At 46.8% G+C, this 24,015-nt stretch overlaps 2 protein-coding genes across 6 annotated transcripts; both read left to right on the forward strand.

Moving 5' to 3' along the window:
• Nucleotides 1-3,492: 3,492 nt before the first annotated feature.
• On the forward strand, nucleotides 3,493-16,669 carry LOC134163846 (uncharacterized). Of its 5 annotated transcripts, none has more exons than XR_009964867.1 (19): nucleotides 3,493-3,641; nucleotides 4,688-4,817; nucleotides 4,976-5,069; nucleotides 5,809-5,959; nucleotides 6,319-6,478; nucleotides 6,754-6,879; nucleotides 7,694-7,756; nucleotides 9,147-9,269; nucleotides 9,542-9,697; nucleotides 10,351-10,404; nucleotides 10,674-10,891; nucleotides 11,681-11,757; nucleotides 11,934-12,044; nucleotides 12,412-12,498; nucleotides 13,303-13,410; nucleotides 13,588-13,709; nucleotides 13,921-14,043; nucleotides 14,166-15,272; nucleotides 15,701-16,669. XR_009964867.1 is itself a non-coding variant. In XM_062619033.1 (19 exons), exons 1-19 carry the CDS (start codon nucleotides 3,539-3,541, stop codon nucleotides 15,776-15,778), a joined length of 2,127 nt encoding a protein of 708 aa, XP_062475017.1. In that variant the 5' UTR covers nucleotides 3,493-3,538; the 3' UTR covers nucleotides 15,779-16,669. The 5 variants fall into 5 exon arrangements, 2 of the variants coding, with proteins under 2 accessions (XP_062475017.1, XP_062475018.1); XR_009964869.1 differs by having other exon boundaries at nucleotides 14,169-15,272; XR_009964868.1 differs by lacking the exon at nucleotides 15,701-16,669 and having other exon boundaries at nucleotides 14,166-14,312; nucleotides 15,230-15,257.
• A 4,434-nt stretch (nucleotides 16,670-21,103) lies between these two features.
• On the forward strand, nucleotides 21,104-23,809 carry GNG13 (G protein subunit gamma 13). Its single transcript, XM_062619042.1, has 3 exons — nucleotides 21,104-21,562; nucleotides 22,647-22,769; nucleotides 23,619-23,809. The coding sequence occupies exons 2-3, from the start codon at nucleotides 22,672-22,674 to the stop codon at nucleotides 23,722-23,724; spliced, it is 204 nt and encodes a 67-aa protein (XP_062475026.1). The 5' UTR covers nucleotides 21,104-21,562; nucleotides 22,647-22,671; the 3' UTR covers nucleotides 23,725-23,809.
• The last annotated feature ends 206 nt before the right edge of the window (nucleotides 23,810-24,015 follow it).

The raw sequence follows: 24,015 nt of genomic DNA on the forward strand, positions 1-24,015 counted from the left end.
CCTGTCATCAGGTACAAACGGGCCTTCGCCTTTCAGCAGAATGAAGCAGCAGCAAATGGAAATGGGACGTGACAATTGTTTTGCACAGACATTTTAATGGTCTGTTCGCTCCACAGCTCTGCTGCTGCGGTCACAGAGAAATTCCCTAAATTCCCTTTGTACTTCAGGAGCTGGTGGATAGAAACCCGCTCCCCCGGTCCTCACTCCCAGCGAGCAGGTCTTCTGCATCTTCAGTTAATGTCCAGACTGCTCCAGACAGGCAGGACTGATGTGGGTCCAACTGGGGACCTCTTATTTTACCCCTCTGGGGAAGCAATAGGCACAGCATCAATAATCTGCAGCAGTTTAATGATGCAGGGCACCACGTATTCCCTCCTTGCTGTTCCACCTGCCAGCCTGCGGCTGATTGTTGTCAGTGTTCCACTGCTTTATTCTGGGCTTTCCAGCTATCCCCAAATACACCCTCATCTCCTTTATCCCTGGATCTCTACCCCCATTCCATGCAGCTCACAAACACAGCCCCATGTTGCTCCAGGCCCAAGCAAAGAGCATTGCAGAGCTCCAGCTCCCTTCAAAGGGGCAGGGGAAGCGCATGGCAAAGCAACCTGTGCTGTGAGGTGATGGGAAAGCTGTTGCTCTCATGCTGAAACATGAACAGAAGAATCCTGTTTGCATTTCCTCGTGTATTTTGAGGCCTTTTTAGTGCTTTGTGGACCGCTTCTGGCTGGCTGCTTGAAATGGATCAAACAGCAGCCTCATCACTGGTCCTCTGCGGGATGCTCTATCCTTGGTTTATTCACCTCACAGCCTGGAGCTCAGGATGGGGCAGTGTTCACCTTACAGGCTCAAGGAGCAGGAGAGCTGCCTCTTCCCCCCAAAGCAAGCAGACAGAGCCCGCGAAGCAGGAGCCTATGCTGTCAATCCCAGGCGCCGAGCTCCGCGAGGCCTGGGCAGGAACCCCGCCATGGCAGAGCAGCCTGAGCTCCGGCGATGCGAAACGCAACCCACATATTTTACACCCACAGCACTAAAATTAGGCCGATGCCACCAAGGCTTCATCGGGAAAAGAGAGGAAACACCAGCGCTGCTGTGTTCTGGATGAGGCAGCGCTAAAGTCCTGACCATATTTAGCCACAAGATCCTCATCTTGTAGGGCTTCTGCATGAGAGCAAAACGCCTGTGGCCGAGCGCCAGCCCTGCCTCTGTTGTTTCTCCCGCTATCTCAATACGTCATTTCACCACCTAAATTGCTGCCTTGAGTTACCCAGGGCTGTTAAAATGCTGTCGATGCTACAGGGGCAACTGCCGGAGGGAAATGATGTCTCTACTGAAAGCTCTCCCTGCCAGGGCCACCTCTTTAGGTGTCGGGTTTAGGCTCCTCATTGTAAGCACAGAAACTGGAGGCATTTCGCCCACGTGTGTTGAAAGCCACGGAGGCATTCAGGATTATTCATGGAATACATATCCATGTGCAGGAAGGCTGCTTCTTTTAACACATTCCCGTCCCAGGCAGCGCATCGCAACGCGCGCAGCCGCTCACAGAGAAGGTGGTCACTGAGCGCCGTTTGAATAGTCCCAATATGAATTATACGAGGAATTGACTTCAGTTTCATGATTTAATGGCACTTTCTGCTTAGGTTCAAATACCTCTTAGATTTAGTAATGAGACATCCATTATGAATCAGCCTTTGGGTGAGTCCCTACCAGGTACTGTCCCTTTGCTGATCATTTTTAACCACAAACACATCCCACCGGTTGCCTGAGCACCACAAACGGCCTTATTTTATTCGCACCCCCTCGTCTGCTTTATCCCATAGAAAAAGCGATTACTTTTCCATACTATTTCTATACCGCAGCTGCCCATCTTTCCACGTTCCGGAATTCCCGGTTCTGCTGCCCGGGTCCTGCCTCAGCCTGCGTAGAGCTCTGGTACCATCTAGTGTTCCCACGGAGACCGCAGCTGCTGGATGGGGCTCTTGCCTCACCGCTGGGGTCGCGACAGGAAGAGCTTGTCGCGACAGAAGGCGGCGATTAGGGCTGACCACATGCGGTGAAAGCATTTCCCCCACCAGCAGCTGCTGTCCTGGCCGCGGGGGGTCGGGATGAGCGTGTCCGCAATGCAGACAACATCCCCGGCTGCGGGGCAGGTTCATCTGGGGGGCCATGGCACCCCATAAAGGCCATAGGAACGGCAATGGGGTTCACGGCCTCACACACCACAAGAACCCTACACTGGTTCCCATTTCCCTCTCATTCTACACCCTATGGAGGAGGAAGAGTGCGTTAAACCAGCCCCGCACTGCGCTTTGCCCTCACTAAACATGGCGGCGCCGCACTTCGCCCGCTCTAAACATAGCGGCGCCTCGCTTTGCCCTAACTAAACATAGCGGCGCCTCGCTTTGCCCTCACTAAACATGGAGGCCCCGCACTTCGCCCGCTCTAAACATAGCGGCGCCTCGCTTTGCCCTCACTAAACATAGCGGCGCCTCGCTTTGCCCTCACTAAACATGGCGGCGCCGCACTTCGCCCGCTCTAAACATAGCGGCGCCTCGCTTTGCCCTCACTAAACATGGCGGCGCCGCGCTTTGCCCTCACTAAACATAGCGGCGCCGCACTTCGCCCGCTCTAAACATAGCGGCGCCGCGCTTTGCCCTCACTAAACATAGCGGCGCCGCACTTCGCCGGCTCTAAACATAGCGGCGTCGCGCTTTGCCCTCACTAAACATGGCGGCGCCGCTCTGCCGCGCTTTGCCCTCACTAAACATGGCGGCGCGGCCGCTGTCAGGGCGGAAGTAAGGCGGGGGGGTGCGGGGTGGGCGCTCGGCCGTGGACCCCTTCCGCGGTCAGCCCCACGGAAGGAGTTGTGCGTTCAAATAGTGGCGGGGTTGAGGGGGGCGCGGGGCCCGGCGGAGCGGAGTTGTTTTTGGGGTGTGTTGTGGCCGTACCGCGAGGCGGGGAGAAGGAGAAAGCGGTGGAGGGGGGGGGTGAGGAGCCCGCTTGAGGTGAGCAAAGGGGGTGGGGGTGGTTTCAGGGAGCGCCATGGGGTGTGATGGCGGGGTTTGGTTGTGGGGGGGGGGAGCAGGGTCTGTTCTTTTGGGGCCTCCAGGTGGGTTTTGTTCCCCCACAAAGGGTGCTGAGGCTGCAGCCCCCGTTCGCACCCCGGGTGAGCGGTGGCCTCGGGGGATGGGTGGACTTGATGGCCTTAAAGGGCTTTTCCAACCCGGTTCATTGTGTGATTCTGGTTAGGGTGAACGATAGCTGTTAAAGAGCCGCTTCATAGCGGGCCCACCTAACCAAAGGAACAGCACTTTGAGAGGTTTGGGGTTGTTTTCTCCCCATCCCCCTTTTTTTATAGGGTTCTCTCAGTGGTATCTGCAGTGTTTTCTGTACTGAGCACTGTCTCTGTCCCTTCCATAACTTCACATAGGTGAAGGGAGAAGTCTTTATGTCCCTCTCGAGGAAAGGACTTCCCAAGGCAGCCCTAACTTTGTGTCCCGTTTGCTCTCAAATAGTTCATTTCCCGTGGAGTTTGGTAACCATGTGGCCATCGAAAAAAGAGGAAGAGCAGAGCATAATCCTGATCAGTGATGATGAAGCTGAGGACCCGCTGGGCAGCCCAGTTATGTTGGTGGACCCTCTGGGTAAGTTGGTGAGGCAGCTCTGTAAAGAGCTTTGGAAATAAACTCATGTTTATTAATTATAAAGCTATCTTTATAAATATTTTATATGCTTAAAATGAGTCGTTCTGCTCTGAAAACAAAATGTTTTACACATAAATAAAACCAGCAGGAACTCCTGTTATTTCATAACTTTTGAGATTCCTTTGGCTGTTCTGTTACAAACTGAGCTGAGATTGGGCTTTTCTGTGTCGGTTGGATCCTTTTGGATTCCATTAGTTCTGGTTTGATAGTGTCAGGAAGTTTTTGTCCCAGACCACTGAACCATTGTCCTGGCTTCAGCTGTAACTGCTGGTTTTTGCCTTCTTAGTAGCTTGTGCAGAGCTGTGTTTTGGCTTTAGCCTGAGAACAGAGCTGATAACACAGTGATGTTTTAGTTGTTGCTCAGTAGTGCTTACCCTGATCAAGGACTTTTCAGTCTCATGCTCTGCCAGTGAGGAGGGGCACGGGAAGCTGGAAGGAAGCAGAGACAGGACCCCTGTCCCAAACTAGCCAAGGGGTATTCCATCCCACAGCACATCATGCCCATGATAGAGACCGGGGGGAGTCACCTGGAAGGCTCAGATCACTGCTCGGGCCGGGCTGGGTTAGTGGGTGCTGAGCAATTGTGTTGGGCATCACTTGTGTTTATTGTTGGGTTTTTCCCTTGCCTTTTTAGTTTTATATTCTCTCCCCTTGCTATTTCCCTTATTATTATTGGTGGTACTAATAGTAGTTTTGTATTATGCTTTAGTTACTGGACTGTTCTTATCTCAACCCGTGGGGTTTACATTCCTTTGATTCTCCTTCCCATCCCGCCAGGAGCGGGGGGGAAGAAGTGGGGAGGTGATCGTGTGGCTGTGTGGTCCTCAGTCACCAGCTGGCCTTAACCCACAGCACCCATTCTTACTGACACTGTATGAAACCATCAGAAAACTTGGGCCTGAAAGTGCTTTTAACACTTAAATGTCACAATAGCTGGATGAGCTTGTAATGAAGCTGTCATTTCCTTTGCTGCATCTTGTCTACAGAGGAGCCTGCTCCGGAGGAGGGGAAATCCGAGGAAGTTGTGGATGAGGAATGTGATCTAGTGGTTACTTTCTGCAAAAAAGCTAATGTGATGCCACATGCAAGATACGACTGTACAACGCACAAGTTTAAGTATGCTCAGTGGGGGGGGGGGGTGAATGGGGGTGTTCATTTTGCACATTTAGTCCATCTTGTCCAGTAACCTTGTTAGCTTTTAGCAGCTGAAAGCAATAGAGTTGGATAAGCATGAGCTTGGTTCATAAATAACCTCCTGCTTTTCCACTTTGTAGGCGAACGGAATGTGATACATGCTCACCCCTTGGGCAGAATGCTGATATTTGTGACCAGTGCTACTGCTATGTTTGTGATAAGCTAGCTTCTGAGGTAAGAATTGTAATCAGGGATCTCACAACTTCAGGTAAACTCCATTACTCAACAGTCTTTTGAAAAAGAAATTGCTCTTGAACACACTAAAAGAATAAATGATAGATGAAATTTAATATTTTAACAGTTCCTCTCCTAAATCTTTCTCTCTTCACAATGCTTCTACAAACATAGTCACTGGCTGGGTTTATTTCTGCTAGTCCAGCCAGTTGTTGGAGTAGATATTCACTTGGTGTGAGCAATTGTACCTGCTGTTTGCTTTAGCCACACAGTGTATTTCACTTGTATTCAAATTACTAAATCAGGCTGGTCTCGCTGTGCTGGAGAAATATCAAGCTTTTAGACTGTCCTAACATAGATTGAGGGAGTTGAAGGAATTGGATGTGTGGGGATGTTGAGTTTGTCTTGGAAAACTGTGGAAGTGAAGGTGAACATGCAAAGGCAGTGCTGTGTCACCAGGTGACAGTGGGGAGGGTGCCAACCTGAAGTGTCTCTGTAAGGTATTCAGGAATGATAGGAAATTACTATGGGCTTTATTTGCTAGCCATGATATCAAGTTGTTATTGTATTAGCCTCTTGCCCTGACTGTGCAAATACTTCACTGTGGCTTTGCCTGGGTCTGTAAAGTGTAAAGTGAACTGTAGACCTTCACTCAGAGGAACTAACTTTTGATTTGCCCATCTGGTAGGGGGGAAAAAAGAACCCAACCTTTCCCTGGTTTTCATGTTTTGTGAAATAGTGTAAGAACTGGACCATCCCTGCCCTCTGCCACTGCAATGCACACAACAAAAGCAAGTTCTGGAAGGATCGACGCGACTGTGCCTTGGCTGGCATCCTTGTAACGTTCAATTTGCAGCTCACAGATTTAGATGCAGACCTTCGGCGTGGTGGTAAGTACACATCACGCTGTCCTGGGACACTTGACTCGCTGTGGCTACTCAGTCTGGGGCTTGATGGGCATCTTGTCTGGTCCCCAAGTCTCCTTGAAAAGGCTTGGTGGATTTTTATGGTAGCAGCTTACTGTTAGTCCTCTGGGCTATACTCGGGGTAGACACAGGTCTGCAGGTGCAGTTTGTGCACTTTCCTGCTTTCCTCCCAAAGAAGCAACGAAGCTTTCCTGAGCAATAAGATTGGGTGTGAGCAATGAAAAGTATTTTCCACAGGGTGCTTATGACTGTCTTTGTGTTTCTTTTTGCCTTGAAAAGATTAAATATTGCACTAGATTTCACATCTGTCTCTGCTCTCTTAGGAGATCTTCTGCAAAAATTTATCCAGGAACTTTCTGTGGAATATAATAAGTATCTGGTTGGAGAAGTGCTTCCCACACAACACGAATGCTTTTGCCTCCCAAAACTCCCCCCTGGGCAATGCGATATTTGTAGATCACATGGCATGGAGGTTGTATACAAGTAAGTGACAACAGAACTCAGCTACTAGCAGTACATGCTGCTGAGTGCAAGTTTGACTTCCTTTGGTGAAGTGGTAATTGGAATTGCTGCACCTGATACAGCAGGAAGAGTCGAGAAGACCTTACTTGGCCAATGAGCTATTAAATGGTTAGAGAGGCTTTTCAAGGAGAGGCAAGTCAGTTTGCTCTCAAAGTGTAGAATGGTTGTAATTGCCACTTGTTTATGAAGTCCATCATTGCAGGCACTTTATCTTATAGACCACTTCACTTTCTTAGGTATTCTGGAGTTTTTACACTGGTAACAAGATTTTTAAATCAGGCAGAAAAAGAGAATCCAAAAGCTACTGCTGTCATGTTTCTGGGAGCAGCTAAGGAGATAGCACTTCATAAAGACCCTGCTTTGTAAGTATCCAGTTCCACTTCTAGTGTGTGATCTTCCTTTGCTCCTCAGAGGGAGGAGACCAAGAGTTCTGGTTTTCCATTTATTAAGGGTAAGAATGGTGTAAAGTTCACAGCTCTGGCTGCAGTACAGTGAGAGGAAATTGAGCACACCTGAGGGAGAGATGAGACTGATTATGGGGAGGGCTTTTGGGGAAAAGAGGAGGTTAAAGGTTGGATGTGAGAGGAAGAAGTTAAGTAGGATTGAGTCACGAGGAGGGGAGATGATCTCCAACAAGGGGAAGGAATTTGAGGTGGGAACTTGGGAGGTGGGAGGCTGATAGACAGCAGATGGTGGCTGGTGGGGTTAATTCCCCAGGAGAAGGCACAGGGGCAAGGGAGCTTTCCTGAGTGGAGAGTGCACAAGCTGCACTGTGTGAAGAAACATCTGCTTCAGACCTGGAAGGAAGGGAGGATGTGATGTGTTCCTTGGGTAATAAGTTTTAGTTGCCTTCCCTAAGCCTGGAGGCTGCCCTGTCAGCTGGGAGGACTACATGAAACATAATACAACCAGAGCTTAGATAGTTCAGCCTTTACTACTGGTGCTGTTTATTTTCTTGTTAATATCCTGGCTGTTTCATGCTTGATTACTGTCTAGCTTGAGCAAAGGTTGCAGAGCTTTGCACTGGAAAATCAATGTAGTTTGGGGCTTAAAATCAAGGCTTTTTATAAAGGAGAAGTCAAGGTGGGCTTTTCTTAAAGAGTTGATTATAGAGAAGAGGGCAAAGGCAGGAAAACAAGACAAACATTAATTAGGGCTTTTATCCTCCTCTTTTAGAAACTGGCAGAACTTTGGTCACTCTTCTTCATTGAAGATTGCTGTCCCTTGTCTGCTGCAAAGGTAAGACTTATCTTGCCATATGATGAGAGGACAAAGGGGTGGTTGCTGGGTGCAGACTTTCTGCTTGCATTTAAAATAAATTTCAAATACTTCTATTCAAAAGCATAAAGAAAGTGAATGCTTTGGCTCTTAGAAGCCAGAAGTAAACCTGCACAGGTGTATAATCTTCTGGTTCTGTGGCATCAGGAGCTCCTTATCAGGGAGCACAACCTCACTGTGGTGTCTTAGGTATCGAGCAGAGCAAGAGCAGCTTGCTGCTGCCTGCATGTAGACTGCAGATGGGTAGGGACAGGCAGAATACAAACGGTGTACATCAGTCAGCCTCGTGAGCGTGCTGTCAGGTTTTACAGCTGTACACTACAAATCAGGGGGTTTAAAAGCTTTGTTGAATACTAGTTCCTTTCTGTGAAGGACAAGGGCAATATTGGCTTTATTTAGAGCCACATAAATATTCAAACCATTCTGTGCTGCTTCAAAGGGGAATAACATGAAGCCAAGAAGATGGATTATTACTTTTTGACAGTATTCTAGGAGTGTTCTGCAAGGCTAGACCAGAAGGTGGTGTCAGGTGGCTACTTGTGGTTGGTAAGCCAAAGAGTAAATAGTGATCTGTTAAAGACCAAAACAGCAGCCTTGTAGTATTCCACTGGGATGGAGTAGTCAAGGATGTAACATCGCATTGTTCCCTAGAGGCTGATGAATGAGGACGTCGAGCCCATTTGGCTTAATTCGTTTCTCATTTTAGCTTTATATTTCACCTTTAACCCAAAATTCACTTGCACCAGAAGGTTAATGAATTAAGAATTAACTTTTTTTTCAGGAGCCCTCAAAAACAATTACATGTTCTCACCTCTTATTTGAAACTAATGACAGGTGTAACCTAAATTCTCTCAGTTTTCATTTTAAATTGCTATTCTTGAATTTCATTTCTTTAAAAGAAAAAGAAAAGGAATTTTTTGTCTCCCTCACCCAGTTCTCAAAGAGTAAACCCTCCTTTGTGTTATATCCAGTGGTCAGGTAAGAAGGAAATGGTTTCTGCAGCTGTGAGGGTGCCAGGAGCTTCAGTTGACCAGGTTACTTCTTGGATTCATCAGTGTTTCTCCATATACTCAGTGCTGATCGTTGCTTTAAAACTTAAGGCCACAGAACCTTGGTTTCACTGATGTTTAAAACAATAAAAGACCAATGCTGTTATTCACTACAAATCTTAAAGCACAAAGTCAAGTATAGATCCAAGCTGTCTGACTTTTAACCAAAACCAAGCCCCTGAACTTGTGTAGAATAGCTTCCCATAGGATTAAAACCAAACCCCACAACAACTTAATAGTAATTCCTCCAAATTTAAGAGAATTTGATTTTTCTTTGTTTTTTTTTTCTCTTCAAAACACAGGATCACAACCCAACTTCAGAGGATGCTGGTGTTGTGTGACTTCCCCAAATTCTTGCATGAAAAGTTTATTAACTTTTTTCAGTCCATCTCACTTCCATGTCACTGCTTTGGCTTCTCAAACAGGTATGTTCTTCACGGGTTGTTTAGAGAAGGTGTTTTTATACAGTTGCCTGATGTGAAAACAGCTGTATAGAATGGGCATCAGCGTTTTATAGGGAGATTGCAGTATTGGCTGCTTTGTATTTGTCCTATCCTACCAGGAAAAGTTCTGGTTGTAGATCCTATGGCTAAGTTGTCCATATGTTTCATTGCTAAATCTTCATGTTGCTTAAGGGAAAGGAGTTGTGGTGTACAAAAACCCATGGTTGAAAATGACTTTCTTTTTGTACTTCCAGCTTGAATGTTATGCCATGGGATCATGTGTTACTGACCACTGTGTTAAAAGGCCAGAACGTCACTGGTCAGAGAAGAATGAAAGGAAGAAAAGTGTCCCTGTGGGAATGGCTTTCTGTTATAGAGGCTCGAGTGGAGAGATTGGTAGACAAGAACAAGTAAGATCAGTTTGGCCTTGTTTTGTATCTTTATTTTATGAACACATCATTTGTTTTGCATGGTGCTGACTGCACTGTAGTGTTTTCCTAACATCTGAGATTTGTGTAATGGGGAAACCTGCAAAACAAAGACATGTTTGAAGCTGTTTGTGCCCATTCCTTATCAAGAAGGCCAGTAGCTTTTTGAAGTTTTTCAAAGCAGAATCAAGGCCTTTGAATGCTTCAGGGTCAGAAAAAGAATGTTGAAGTGGATCATTTCCTTGTTTCTGTACACCCAGTAGGTTTTGGATGTTGATGTTTAAAACAAATTCTGTTCATCTAAAGGCTGACTAGGTGGAAGCTGGCCAAAAAAGTGTGTTCTGGCTTCTGGGTCTTCAGAAGTCTGCATTTAAAAGAATACAGTCCACTTAAAGAATTAAATTGAAAAGCAGCCTCCTGTTTTATTTTGCCAGAGTGCAGATATAATCAGTGGGTGGCTTCTTGGAGCTTCATTCCAACTGTCTCTTTCTACCAGTTATGTCTCGTCTTGTGCAATGTATCTTATGTAGGAAAACCTATTGTTTTGCTTCATTAATTGTAGTATATGTTTTATTGACCTATATATAGCTTTCCACGTCCTTGCTTTTCCTACTATCTTTTTCTTTCCTCCCCAGCTATAAAGAAGTTGTTCGCTACCTGAGGGCTGTGAAGTGCAATGATATCAAAGGGTAAATGTGTTTTTTTTTATCTTCCCAATTATTTCTTTGCCTTAAGAATGTGTCCTAACCTGTTTCTCTTCAATGTGTAATAAACTAATAGCATGAAAAGCAGTAGGATTTTGGCAGCTGTTTGCCAAGTGAAAGCCATGCTGCATTGCAACTAACTTCTGCCTCATCAGTGTAACTCACTAGTGGTCAAACATAATTTGATCTATAAAATGTAGAGTAAAACGTTCATATTAATGAAAACCAAATACTCATCCCTTTTCTCTTTCCAGGTTAAGCCACCTGCAGGATAAAATCCCGTTCTATCTGTGTAAATCTGGAAACTTCATGGATGCTGCCCATTCCCTGCTGTTTGCTGTCAACAACCTCGCGTGCTGCACTGCCTGCCGCCTAACAGCCTCCGAGTATGAGGTCTATCTGAAGATGTTCAGAACAGGCAGCGTCCCAGGTGGAAATGATATACTGGACCCTGGGCTCTGGATTGCAGCTGGCAAGTGTGATTTCTTCCTTAAGCATGTTTAGAATCTTAATTATGGCTTTTACTTTTTCATTAATATTAATAACATTCTAAGGGACTCTGATCCCACCTATAAATTGTCTGGACTAAAGCATAGGCCATAGCACCAGGCAGGAAGAATGTCTTTATATCTGAGCATGACTATATCTGAGCATGAAGTGTACCCTCATTTGGCTACACTTCACACAGGACTAGTTTCATCAACTGTGAAGCTGTTTTGCCAAAAGCAACCTATGAACATAGAGATCTCCCTGTTGCATCATGGTGTGACTCTAGGGGTAGTGTGTCACTTTGCACTGTGGTATGTCTCAGTTTTGACCTTGAGAATTAAAGCTTCCTGATGGAAAGGGTTTCATAGTCTGTGCATTACATTCTGTCACTAGGTCAGGCACTCATAACTGTGATCATCTGGTGTGTGCTACTTGTCAAGGGGTATTCTGATTTATTTTGGAGATGTTCAGCTACTAGCAGGGTTCTTCAAAGTGTGGGATACTGACTGTGATGTACATAATGAAGACTTTGTTCTGGGTCACCTGCTCTAAATTGTATTCAGTTCTTTGCAGCTTTCCAGAATAGCATTTTACTGCTGATGTCCTTCAGTTCGGAACCTACTAAATACTGTAAAACAATTGTAGACACTTGTTTGTCTCTTTGCTAGGTTTCTGTAGAAACATACCTATAACTAAGTATCCTGTTTGGTTTCCTAATCTGTAGTTATTCAGGAAATATAAGATGGCTTGGATATTTTTTTTCTTCTTACAGGGCGTCCCTTGAAAGATAGTGCTCTGATTAAGCAGGCACTGAAACTCCTTTACAGCAACACGTCACTCTACAGGAATGTGAGTCTCTTAAAACTGTGCTTCTGTGGCCCCTTGAGTGTTTCTCTGTATTACCTGTTTTGTCCAGTTACTTCCCTAATGCAAGGATTTACTATCAAAACCCTTTTACCTCTGAAGAGTTTGCACTTCTGTGAACAGGTTTGGCTTTGTAAAACAAATGCTCTGCTGTGTTGCAGCCTAAATGCTGGAGTACCCTCGTTATGATCTTGGGCAGTAGCAGTTTTCTGGGAAAAAGAGGGCACCTACGTCCCATATTCCTGAGAGAGCCACCACTTGACTTCCAAAAGGTAACTGAAACAGTCCAGTGAAATGGGAGAACCTCTTGTCTTGGATTTATGAGACTTCATTTGATGTGGGCATTGGCTTGTTCTTCTAAATGCTAAGGGTAACTTTACAGTTCCTCAAATACTCTTGTATGTGCAGAATGTTGTGACTCAGGAGTGTTAAATACTACAGTGATTAATTCTGCATGCAGCTCAATGCCTAATACTGAGTCTGTATCTTTTACTGTTGAGATGGATCAGGTAACAAAATGGATAGCGAAGCAGTTTAAGAAAAATATGTGTAAAAGTACATTAAAGAACATCTTGACCACTGTTTGTTTGTAGAGTATCTGAACATCCTTTTCCTTGTGACCCATTACCTGTGTTTTAGGGGGTGCTTGCTGCCAGTTGTGGCCCTTTGAAGGAACTGAAGGCAAAAATTAACGTTTCTTTACCACCTTCTATTTTCTCTCCTGATGTAAGTGTGCACATAGCAATAAGAAAATTTACTATTTGTGTTATTGTGCTTGAAGATATAACAGTGTTGAAAACAGTTGGATTATTAAAGGCTTTTAAAGGGAGCTTGAAGATTTTGGGGGGAGGAATTGGCCTAGACTGTTCTTAGCACAGTCTAAAGGCTAGAGCAGACATCTGAAGTAAGAAAGCGATAAGGTTTTGTTCTGGTCTGACACCATCTTCAACCTAGGACAAGTCTTGCTTTATAACTGTCCAAATGTATACATTTATAACGTGGGAGGGCTGGTGGTAGTTGATTCTGTCTGTGATCAAGGGTGATCTTGTACAGTTTGTTTTAAACAGGAGACTACACTTTGAGACTTGACACAGTGTTTGGCTCAAAACTTGGAATAGCTCAGGATTTCTAAACTGGTTTTGAAGAATGGTTTCAAGTATAGTGGAACATGTCTAAAAATGGCTTGGAATATATTCTGTATTGAATACAGTCAGTACATCTAAGGAGATTTCTTACTGTTTTTTCCTACTGTAGAGGAAATACAGCTTACAAATATGTGACTCCTATTTCTGCTTCATATTTCTGGGAGGACTTTATAGCATGTTTCACCTGATGTTCCCAGAAATAAATACCTGTTCTATTCCCCTTTCTTTTGGCCTTCTTAAGATGCACGTGGATGTCATGTGTGACATCTAACCTGTCTATCTGGAATGGTAGTGATTTAGTGCTGATTTGATGGGATGAGGTAGGCAAGTAGTGGGGAAAGTGGGCTTTTAAATACATGTCTCTTCTTGTCATCTCTCCCTGTAGTTACACCAAGAGGCTTGTCTTATTGTCGCAGTACAAGCAATACAACAGATGGTTTTTTGTGATCTTCCATACTTGACTTCCTTCTTAGAGATAGCCCTGGCTTTTGGGGTGAGTCCTGGCTGTTGATTTCTCTTCTAAAAGATGGAAGCAAATGATATTTAAAATGTGTGTAACACCAACGTGGAGATTTTGGACACATTTAACTTGATTTGTTCCTCTTTAACTTTGCTGACCTTCAGTTCAGGCTGGTTTTTAAGAAATGATTGCCACTTTGTCTCTTCCTAGAGTAACTTTTGGGCTTTGAGGCTGTTATTGGACCATCTTTCCTATGACGAAAACATTCTCGATGGCACTGTCAACCTGATGTTGAGAGATCTACATTGTCAGAAAGCAACAATGCTAAAGCTGTGAGTAAACACTTGCTCCCTGTCTGTCTGCTTATGGAAACAGTAAGAGCAGCAGTGACGTTTAGCAGAGATGTGACCCTTAACTCTTTGAAACCAGCCAGCCCAGGGCTTTGGATAAGTCAAGAACGCAGATAAGATGCCAGGAATTAGTAGGCAAGTTGTTTCTGCTGTTGCACAGCTGTGTTCTGTTTCCTGCTTTTGTATCGCTTAGGTGGCAAAACCTTGGTCCCCTGTATGTGGGTGAATTTCTTTGCCTGTTCCTGACTTGCAGACATCAGAAGATGCAATCCGTTGGCCTCTTGAGTCTGAATATTATCACAGAGAATCTGCATGTGTAAGTGTGAATCTTCATCATAGCCAGATAGAGAATCATTGTGTTGCAAAGCTGAAGGTCGTTTTCTTTTAACTGTCTTAATTCACAGCTGATTCTTGGTTTTCCTTCTTCCTTGTCATTAGCAGTGGTAAAGGTACTGAACATGATGCTCTGGGTAGACTTGAAATTGTTCTGTTACCTGTTGCAACCAAATGGCCTCCTCACTTCCCAGTGTTGTGAAAAACAGGTCTCCTCTTGGCAGCTCTGACCAGTCATCCAGATTACACAGGGTACAGTCTAGTTCTGTTACTGAAGCATCACTGTCATCAACAGCAACCAAAAAACCTCTTAATTAGGACTTGGAACAAAGCTGCTACTGGAATCTAAGGAGGCTTAATACTGTATATGGCTTTATTTAGAGAAAATAATTAAAAGTAGCTCAAAACGTGTATCATTGTGCATCTGTAAAGAATACAGTGGGAGAACAGGGTCAGTACTAAGCTTGTAAGAAATACTTCACACGGTGGGGAGGGAGTAGACCCCCACCAAAACCTAAAGGTTGAGGAATGTATGTGCACTGTTATGCAAACTGAGGACAGCATTATGTGCCTGTCATTGTCTTTTAAGAGACACCACTTGCTCTGCAGCAGCCACAAAGCTTCAGTGGGTGGGGAAAACAGTCCTGAAAGAGTCTAAGTACTTTGTTTGGATTGCAAATGATAAGGAAGCATTGATGTGTCACTTTTGAGACCTTGAGCTGTTTCTGAGTGTAATCCTTGCTCTCCTGTGTTAGGCAGTAAAGCTCTCTAGGCTTTAGAGTGATAGACTTTAATGTATTGACATAATAGTTTCTAAATTAATTGACTCTCTGGTTGTATACTAGAAGGCAGAGTAATTGCTCTGGCACTTTTAATTCACACATAGCTGCTGGCAGCAGAGTAATGGTGAAAATTCACCTCTTGGTAAGTGTCTTAAGTGGAAATCATGGGCAGGTAAGTTGAAATTCTTCAGTTTCTTCTCTCTAGCCTTTGCTGTGTGTAGCAGAGAAAATAAAATACCTTATTTCATTTCTATTTGAAAGTTAAAGTGGGTTGTTGGACTGGCCTTTTTGTAAAGCCTTGAGTAATGCAGAACTCAGAGTGGCTGAAATTGAGGGCAGGTGCATCCCTATGAGAAAATGGATTAAGACTCTCTATCTGGTTTTCAGGTGTCCTTGGGCAAAGCATCTTTGCAACTTCTTTCACAATGCAGTGAGTATCTCTATGTATTTGAATTTAACAACAAAGTGTATCAGTGACAACTGTATTACTTATCAGTTGGATATTTAAATATAACATTTAATGTGTCATGTATCAAATGATAAGATGAAAAGAGGGTAGATTTAGATAAGATATAAAGAAGACCTCTTCCCTGTGAGGCACTGGCACAGGGTGCCCAGAGAAGCTGTGGCTGCCCCATCCCTGGCAGTGTTCAAGGCCAGGTTGGACACAGGGGCTTGGAGCAAGCTGCTCCAGTGGAAGGGGTCCCTGCCTGTGGCAGGGGTTGGAGCTGGAGGAGCTTTAAGGTCCCTTCCAACCCAAACTAGGCTATGATTCTATTAAATGTCATATGTCCTTGATATTTATAATGACATTATAAAAATCACTGAAGTATGCTGCCTGCTTCTTTTCCTTCCCAGCGACTGAAGAACCTGCCCCTTGGCGCTGCAGCTTATCATGAAATCTCGAAGTTCACGAGCCTGTTTGAGAACGAATAAGCTGTCAAAATCTTCAGGAATATTTCCCAAGTTGGCTCAATGTGAGAAATCTCTTCTGGAGTCCCTACAAATCATCCTCAGACAAATCCAAAATGGGATCCTAGGTGAAGGTGGGGAGCAGCAGGCTGCGTTCCTTGCATCAACGGATGTGTTGAGGAAATTTCCTTTCTTGTTGGTCCATGCGTGAAGCATGGGGATGGGTTTCAGTTTCCTTAAAAAGCCGTTCTACAGCGAGATGCTGGCCGGTGTTTAGGATGAGGGAGGGAAACGCAGATGAAGCACAAAGCGTGAGTCTTTATTTCTGTTGTCATGCAGATGTGCTACGGGAGAGCCATCTGCGGCAGAGCTGCGAAGAGAGCAGAGGGTTAAAAGAAGGCATCCTGCCTTTGCCCAGGTGTGTGAGTGACAGCATGCCCTGAAATGCTGTTTGCACACCCTTTTTGTTTTGTATTATGAAAATAACCTGCTCCTGAGGCTGAAGGGCATTAACTGAAGGGTTCTTATTGCTTCAAGAAAGCAGATTGAGGAGGCCTCATGCAGTGAATAACTTGTTTTGTTAGCAAATAGCACAGGTTTCATATGCGGACGCGGGTTGTATTTGGTTTTATTTCCTGCAGTTGGTGACTTAGGGGGTGCTGATGGCCCCGGGTTTTTCAAAGCCTTATTTTAGTGCTAAGTTGGAGTTAACGTTTGACCTATGGAGGTAGAAATGAAGAAACATTTCAAGCCTGTTTGATATCCTTTGCCCTGCTGTCATACCTGCCTGCATCTGCTCTGGCAGGCAGCAGCAGCAGAAGAAATCATCATCTGTGATTCGTTTTATTTTGCACATTCAAGTCTTTTGCAGCTTTTGTTGTCCTAAATAAACTCTGCTGCTGTTAAAGTTTTGTACATCTGGGCCCTGTGTTTGAGTGGACACAGTCTCCAGTAAAACTCTATGGAAATGCACTCGTTGTCAGCTCTGTTTTATGGGGGGTGTGGTTGGGGTTTTTTCTTTGAACGGTTGCTTTGTCCAAGTTCAGGCAGGACAAGCCTGGTCAGGGAGGGTCCTTGAGCCTCTGGAATGTGGCTCTGCTGGTGGCCACGCCACAGCTCCTTCTGCTGCCCTGGAAGACCCACTGGTGTGTCATCTCATCCCAGTTTCCAAGACAGGTTTCGTGCACGTTTCTAATTACATAACCTTTCCTCACCTCACATTCCTGAGTGGTAGAAGGTCCCTGTTCCTGTTATGTCCAATGGGGAGAGAACAAAAGACAGGGAAGGGACTTGCAAATGCTGATCTTCACAGGCCCTGTATCGTGTTCTCTGCTTTGCCCTGGTGTGTAAGAACTTCCCATTCCTGCCCTATGATGTTTCCTGGCTGCTCTCCTGTTCCCAGCTCTCCAACAGAATCCAGTTTGTTAGTCCCTGGGTGTGCTGATGGTTACATCATGCTCTGTCGTTTCACTGTGGGTGTGAAAAGGGAACAGTGAAACCAAGGCAGCCCCAGCACTACACTAAACTTGGAATGGATGTAGGCTTCTGGGTGTCACGTTGTGCAGGAGAAGGGGGCAGGTGAGGGCAGGGGTTTTGTTCCCCCTTCCAGCCTGGATTTACCATCACAAGGAAAGGGTTAGGAACACCTTATTTACTGTAAGTAAATAGCATATCTATTCATTATTTATCTACTTCTCAATTTTAATGCATTATAGCAGCCCTTATCTATAGAGTAATCCTCCCTGTGATGATAAAATCTTTTATGTATGAGAAAAAGGCTTTCTCTGACGATCTACACTTGACGTTGGGCATGGATTGGGTAGATGCAGGTATAGTTCTTACACTCAACCACAGTGCAAAACATCTTCCTGGTGCCCTGAAACCGTGACTAATGTAGCCCTGAAGGTAAATCGGATGCTGATCTTGTCTGCTTTGCTCCAGGTATAAGTGAGAGGAGCAGGGCTCATGAAAAATTGAAATACAGAGGTTGGAGAAGCAAATGAGCGCCCAGAGCTGCCTCATCCACCTATTGTATTTTAGCAATCGACCATTTTAGCAAGTCTCTGCCCAGCTCATGCTGCCAAACACTGAACCCACCATTGGCAACTAAGTACCTGCATTGAAAATACAATTTCATCTGAAAAGAGGGGAATTGTCTGATGATAAAGCCTGGGATGGGAATGCCATTGTCTGGCTCAGGAGCATTATGTACCTGCCCAGGTTGTGATCAGCAGTGAGCAACCTACCTGGGGGCTGGTTGATTAGGGGTAGGGTTGCTGAAAGTCACTGCCAATAAACTCATTGTTTATGGGCCTCAGGGGGAAGTTCTCAGTATAATAAAGAACAAAGAAGTAAATGCCTTGGGCTAGTGCTGCTGGTGACCCTGGGTGGCTCTCCCAGCTCTGCCCATGGGGGAATGGGGATGCACACCCCACCAAGGCTGAGCTCCAAGCAGAGGACATGGCAGGGGCAGCTGTGCCCTCTTGGCTATGTGAGCAATGGGCAATTCATAAAGTAAAAGGGCTGGGGGTAATTTAGAGTGACTTGGGGGTGATGCTCAGGGCCATCCCCAAACCTCCTGCCTCTGCCTGCATTACCCATCCCCACCTTGGCTGCTGTGAGTGCTGGTGCCGTTTCTCCCAAGGACACTGATTAACCTCCAAAATGACTTTGTCCCTTTGGAGCGTGCACCAGAGAACTGAGGTATCTAAAACACCATCCCAAAGAGCCATAGTTAGCAGCTGGGCCTGAGGCAGACACCTGCTTCCCAGGGACAGCAATGAGGGCTGCTGACTTGGTGCCAGTGCAGTCCCACACCCTCAGATGACAACCTTTGGTCCTGTGCAGCACAGGGTATGTATGTCACACACAGCATCCCGTCCATTCAGCTCCTGCCTCAGGAGCTGCCCTTCCCTGCTTTGCACCTAAATAATGCAGGAGGAGCACTAAGGAATGGGATGCAAGTCATCGCACGGCTACCCTGGGATGGAAAGGAGTTGTGCTCCAGCTGCCTGCCCAACCAAAAATACTCCTTTTTAATAACTGGCCTAAGCAAAGCAAAGCCCCAGCTCGTTGCTGGCTGCCAGGTTAACAGATGGCTGCAGTCATTAATATTGTACAACTTCAGGAGTTCATAATACTTTAATCTACAAAGCTGGTGGGGTGGCTAATGGGAGCCCCACAATCTGCTGTGCCGAGTCCATCCCAGACCCCCTGAGGGATGGGCAGACGTGTCCACAAGGCTCCCTGCCTCTTCCAAGGATGCCACGGCCAGGTAGAGCTGGGATGAGCTCAGTGAACCCCTGCATTTACGGCTGTTGTTAATGGGGGCTCCTAAATTCACCATGTGCTGCCCCAGCCCTGCTCGGCCGTCAGATTGTGGGAAATCCACAGAATTCCAACCGCCCCTCTTCAGGGTCAGTTTATCATCGAGCCCAGGCCTTTCCCATTCTCTGTTGAAGGCAGCACGGGGAGATTATGACTGATGTCAACAGGCAGATGATAATCTCTGGTTCAGCGCTGGGTATCGCTGACCTCCTTAATAGACATAATAGAGGGTTTGGAGCAGGGCAAGGTGCCCTGAGCTGCACCCACCCCAAGCAGCCCCGCACCATGGGGCTGTTTGCAGCAAGCAAAGCCCAGCGTTGCCTTTGCAATTAACAAGGGACATTTATTGGTTCCTTTGGGTGCCACAGGCTCAGCGTTTGGCTCCAATGAGCTCCATCGATCCCTGGCCAAGGCCCAGGCTCCAGCATCCTCTCTTGGAGCAGGGTGGAGGAATGGTGGCTCCAGGAGGCTGCCGGGAGGCTCTTAGCACTATCGATTGCCTGGGGAGGCTGAGGGCTGGCTCCTGGTGGGGCTTTGCCTTTGGCCAGGTCAGTGTAGCAGGGCATTGAGTGGCTGCTCCATAGAAATGGCTCCGGTGGGTTAATGCTATAAAGGCTTATGGGGAGAGATATCCTAGATAGATAGATAGATGATAGATAGATAGATAGATAGATAGATAGATAGATAGATAGATAGATAGATAGATATATATATATATATATAGATAGATAGATAGATATATAGATAGATAGATAGATAGATATAGATGATAGATAGATGATAGATAGATAGATAGATAGATAGATAGATAGATAGATAGATAGATAGATAGATATAGATGATGATAGATAGATAGATAGATAGATATAGATATAGATAGATGATTGATAGATAGGATAGATAGATGATAGATAGATAGATAGATAGATAGATAGATAGATAGATAGATAGATAGATAGATAGATAGATGATAAATAGATAGATGATAGATAGATAGATAGATATAGATAGATAGATAGAGATAGATAGATAGATAGATAGATAGATAGATAGATAGATAGATAGATAGATAGATAGATAGATGATAGATAGATAGATAGATAGATAGATGATAGATAGATAGATAGATAGATAGATAGATAGATAGATAGATAGATAGATAGATAGATAGATAGATAGATAGATAGATAGATAGATAGATAGATAGATAGATAGATGATAGATAGATAGATAGATAGATAGATAGATAGATAGATAGATAGATAGATAGATTTTAAAATATATATATGTATAATTATGTATATTATATATATTCTATATTTTATATATCCACTCACACGTATCTATGAGATTGAATCATAGAATGACAGAGTGGTTTGGGTTGGAAAGGACCATAAAGCTCATCCAGTTCCACCCCCCCGCCATGGGCAGGGACACCTTCCACTAGGGCAGATATATCATAGAACACCATAAGAACCAACATATACATGCATTTCACCTCCAGGCCATTGAATGCCCAGGACACCAGGGGGATTTGCCAAGGCTCCAGCACACGGAGGTACCCCTGTCTATACCAGAGCCTCAGCTCTTTGGGGTGCTGTAGTGAGGACAAACAGCCCCATGGATGGACAGCAATGGGAGGCTTTTGGGGCTCAATTTGGGCAGCTTTTCTCTGTGGAAACGTTTCTTAAGGCAGGAAATCTTCCCTTAAGGGTTTTTTAGTGTTTATTTAATGAAGGTTTGGGGCTAGGGGGGTTCCTCTCTTTGGGGTTTTGCTTTTCCATCAGTTATGTTCCTTTTACTCAGCTAAACCACCTGCCAGTGGCCTTTTGTCCCTCCAAGTAACACAATAATAGCTTTTTTAACACTGCTGCCCTGTTCCCCTTGTGCTGACCCTGCCCCTTCACCCGCCATATGTTTCATCTCCAAAGGCTCACTTTGGGGCATTTACTTTCTTTTCATCCCCTTTCTTTAACCATCTCTTCCCTGGGTACACCCCCTGCATCCCCTTGGCTCCACCAGCAGCAGGGAAGTGGGAAGAACCACAAAATCCAGGAGCAACTGCAGAAAAGCCATGGCAGGGCTGGCATTTGCAGGGATGCAGGATGCAGTCAGGGCCTCCCTGGGGTACCGCTGTGTCCCACCACGCGTTACCCCCCCCCCCCCCCGTCCCCTTAGGGCCATGGTGGATGCTGCGGTAACCCCATTCCAGCAGCTCTGCCGCTGGGTACCAGGACGCTGCCTCCATCCTGGTCGCTCACATTCATCGGAGCCAAATCCCCCGGGAGCAGCGGGGGGGGGGGAAGGACGCTCCCATTATCCGGCTCCTGCCGTGTCGGAGGCAGCTGGACCAGCCGTGCATTAATAGATTACACAGAGGATCCGGCAGCTTCGGGAGCAGCACGGGCAGGGCCGGGGCTTTGCTGAGCCGGTGGGGACGGACACGGCCCCCGCTGCCCACTGACACCTTCCCCAGCACAGGTAGGTGGAGGGTCCGGGCGCGGGATGATGCTGCTGGGCTGGCTGGAGCAAGGGATGGGGATGCTGCTCCCCATCTGATCTCCAGGAGAGCCCCGGGGAGGCCGTGCAGGGGGGATGCTGCGCGCTGGCCGCTCGCCCTCTTCCCGAGCATGGATGTTGTTCCAAGGGATGCTCTGCGGAGGAGCAGAGCTGGGGCAGCCCGTGCGGATGCCAAGCTGCCAGTGCGTGGCTGGATCTGAGCCGTGCTGGTGCGTGGAAGGATATAGTGTGTGTGTGTGTGTGTGTGTGTGTGCTCCCCCCCGCCAGCACATCAGTCCTTGCCTGACCCTGTAATGGGGGCTTCAGCCTGGTTTGGGTGCAGGATGGGCACCCTTGGGGCTCAGCCACAGCGGGTGCAAAGGTGGGTGCTGCCCTGTGCTTCTGCATGCTGGAGGTCTGGGGTCATGGCAAGGGAAGGTCCCCTGTGCCCCTCTTCATGGGGTGACACAAGGAGCCAAGTGCTTGCAGGTCTCATGGTCACAGCTTGCACCTCGGTTTCCCCATCGTGCCTGTCCCCACTGTTATCCAGCACCCAGGGCCACTGTATGGGGGTGCCGAGGTGGTCTGTGATGATTTGTCTTGCTCCCCACATCAGATGCCCATCCACATGAGCTGTTTCCAGGGTTATCTACCCAGCCATGTGGATGCTCAAAACCCCTCCTGGTCGTGCGTTGGGCTACGTCCACTCAGGAGAAGGACAGACAATGGCATGCCCCAATGGCCCCTGGTTGCTCTTTGCCACTGTCCACCCTAAGCAATAGAACCATCCCAATTGCAGCCAAATCTGGCCAGATGCATGCACCCACATCTACGAGAGGCCAGCCCTGGGCACCCATCCTGTGCTGGGCTGGCCTTGCACCCCACAGGTAAATGCAGCATCACCAAAACCTCCTGGAGCCATGGGCTGCTCCGCCATAGGGCTGGAAACCTGCCCCAGAGCTGAGGGATCCCATCTTTATGGGGTGCAGAGCTGGGGGGGGGGGGGGGGGGGGGGGTCAGGGCAGGATACAGCCATGGGATGCAGCACCAACATCCTCACCTGCAGCCCCACAGAGCCCCCGGGGGCCACCATGGACGAGTGGGACCTCCCGCAGTGGAAGAAGGAGGTGGAGAGCCTCAAGTACCAGCTGGCCTACAAGCGGGAGATGTCCTCCAAGACAATACCCGAGTGAGTGATGCCCCCATCCCTCCCATCCCTGTATCCCTGTGAGGAACCCGGCTCTTCTTCACCCCGACACCAACATCTCCCTTCAAACCATCAGGGGGCCCAAAATGAGGCGGGGTTGGAGGTTTTCCCTTATGGTTCTTTAATCCCCCCCCCCAGGTCCCAGCAGCAGAAACTCACCAGCTCCAGTACCGATGCTCACAATGATCCTTTGCACTAAGTCCTTCCCATCCCAGCTCCTTTCCAGCTGCCCATCCTCAGTGGTGGCCAGGACATGGCGGCAGCCATAGAGACACCCCAAGACCTCCCCATTCTCCAGACAAGTGTTCAGACCCCCCCTGCAGAGCTCAACGCACTTAAAGCTGTAAAACAAAGCCACGGACAAGTGTTTCCCATCCCTCGTTTGTACCTCCCTGCTCCTCAGGGGAAGGTACTTGGCCCCATCCCATCGGTTCACCCAGCCCGTGTTCCCCTTTCTAACCCACTTAGAAAGGGGGACAGAAAAAGAGCAGCTTTAGCAAATCAGTTTTAAACCATCATAAGTAAGCTTTTAAATGCAACATAAATGAGTTTGAAACCCCACCATAAATGAGTTTTAAAGCACAACATAAAGACCATCCCCATGCCGGCAGCACAGGGGCAGCCACGGATGCAAGGGATAAAAGGCTGCTATTAAGCTCGTTTCTTTCCCTCATCTCTCCCCCATCCATATAAAAACCTGGGAGCAAAGGACCCATGTGCTGGTAGAGGCTGCACCAGAGCTGGGCTCACCCCAATGCATCCAGCTGTGCATTCCAAGCCAACGGACCCCCTTTGGGATCAACGCCCACCCCTTTACTCCCATCTCCGCAGGTTTGTGAAGTGGATCGAGGACGGCATTCCCGAAGACCCCTTCTTGAACCCGGAGCTGATGAAAAACAACCCTTGGGTGGAGAAGGGCAAATGCAGCATCCTCTGAGGGACCCCCCCTTGAACCTCCCCCTTTATCCCCTTGCCGAATGTACTTTTATATTAGCCAGCTTCCTAATATGAGAACCTGAACCAAAACCCAACCCTCAGCTTGGCTTCTTATTGATAGTAGTAGAAGCGTTGCTATTTTAGATAGGGGGAACAGGGACAGCACATTGGGGTGGGCAGCGTGGTGGGACAGAGCAGCAAGGGTACCTCCAGGCTCAGGCTGCAGTCCCAGCCTCAGGCATCCCCTCTGCCCCTGCTGCTCTTTTCCAGCTTGGAAAGGAAGGGAACTTTT

This window comes from Pezoporus occidentalis, unplaced genomic scaffold (assembly GCF_034315485.1).
Source record: "Pezoporus occidentalis ecotype Australia unplaced genomic scaffold, CSIRO_AGI_Poc_V1 ctg208, whole genome shotgun sequence".
NCBI lineage: Eukaryota > Metazoa > Chordata > Aves > Psittaciformes > Psittacidae > Pezoporus > Pezoporus occidentalis.

Bases quoted from the DNA above. Each gene is read 5' to 3' on its own strand.
- GNG13 (XM_062619042.1), top strand. From the start codon at position 22,672: ATGGACGAGTGGGACCTCCCGCAGTGGAAGAAGGAGGTGGAGAGCCTC. The intron at 22,770-23,618 runs GTGAGTGATGCC...CCATCTCCGCAG, and splicing joins TCCTCCAAGACAATACCCGA to GTTTGTGAAGTGGATCGAGG.
- LOC134163846 (XM_062619033.1), top strand. From the start codon at position 3,539: ATGTGGCCATCGAAAAAAGAGGAAGAGCAGAGCATAATCCTGATCAGT. The intron at 5,070-5,808 runs GTAAGAATTGTA...TTTGTGAAATAG, and splicing joins GTGATAAGCTAGCTTCTGAG to TGTAAGAACTGGACCATCCC. The intron at 12,045-12,411 runs GTAACTGAAACA...CCTGTGTTTTAG, and splicing joins CACCACTTGACTTCCAAAAG to GGGGTGCTTGCTGCCAGTTG.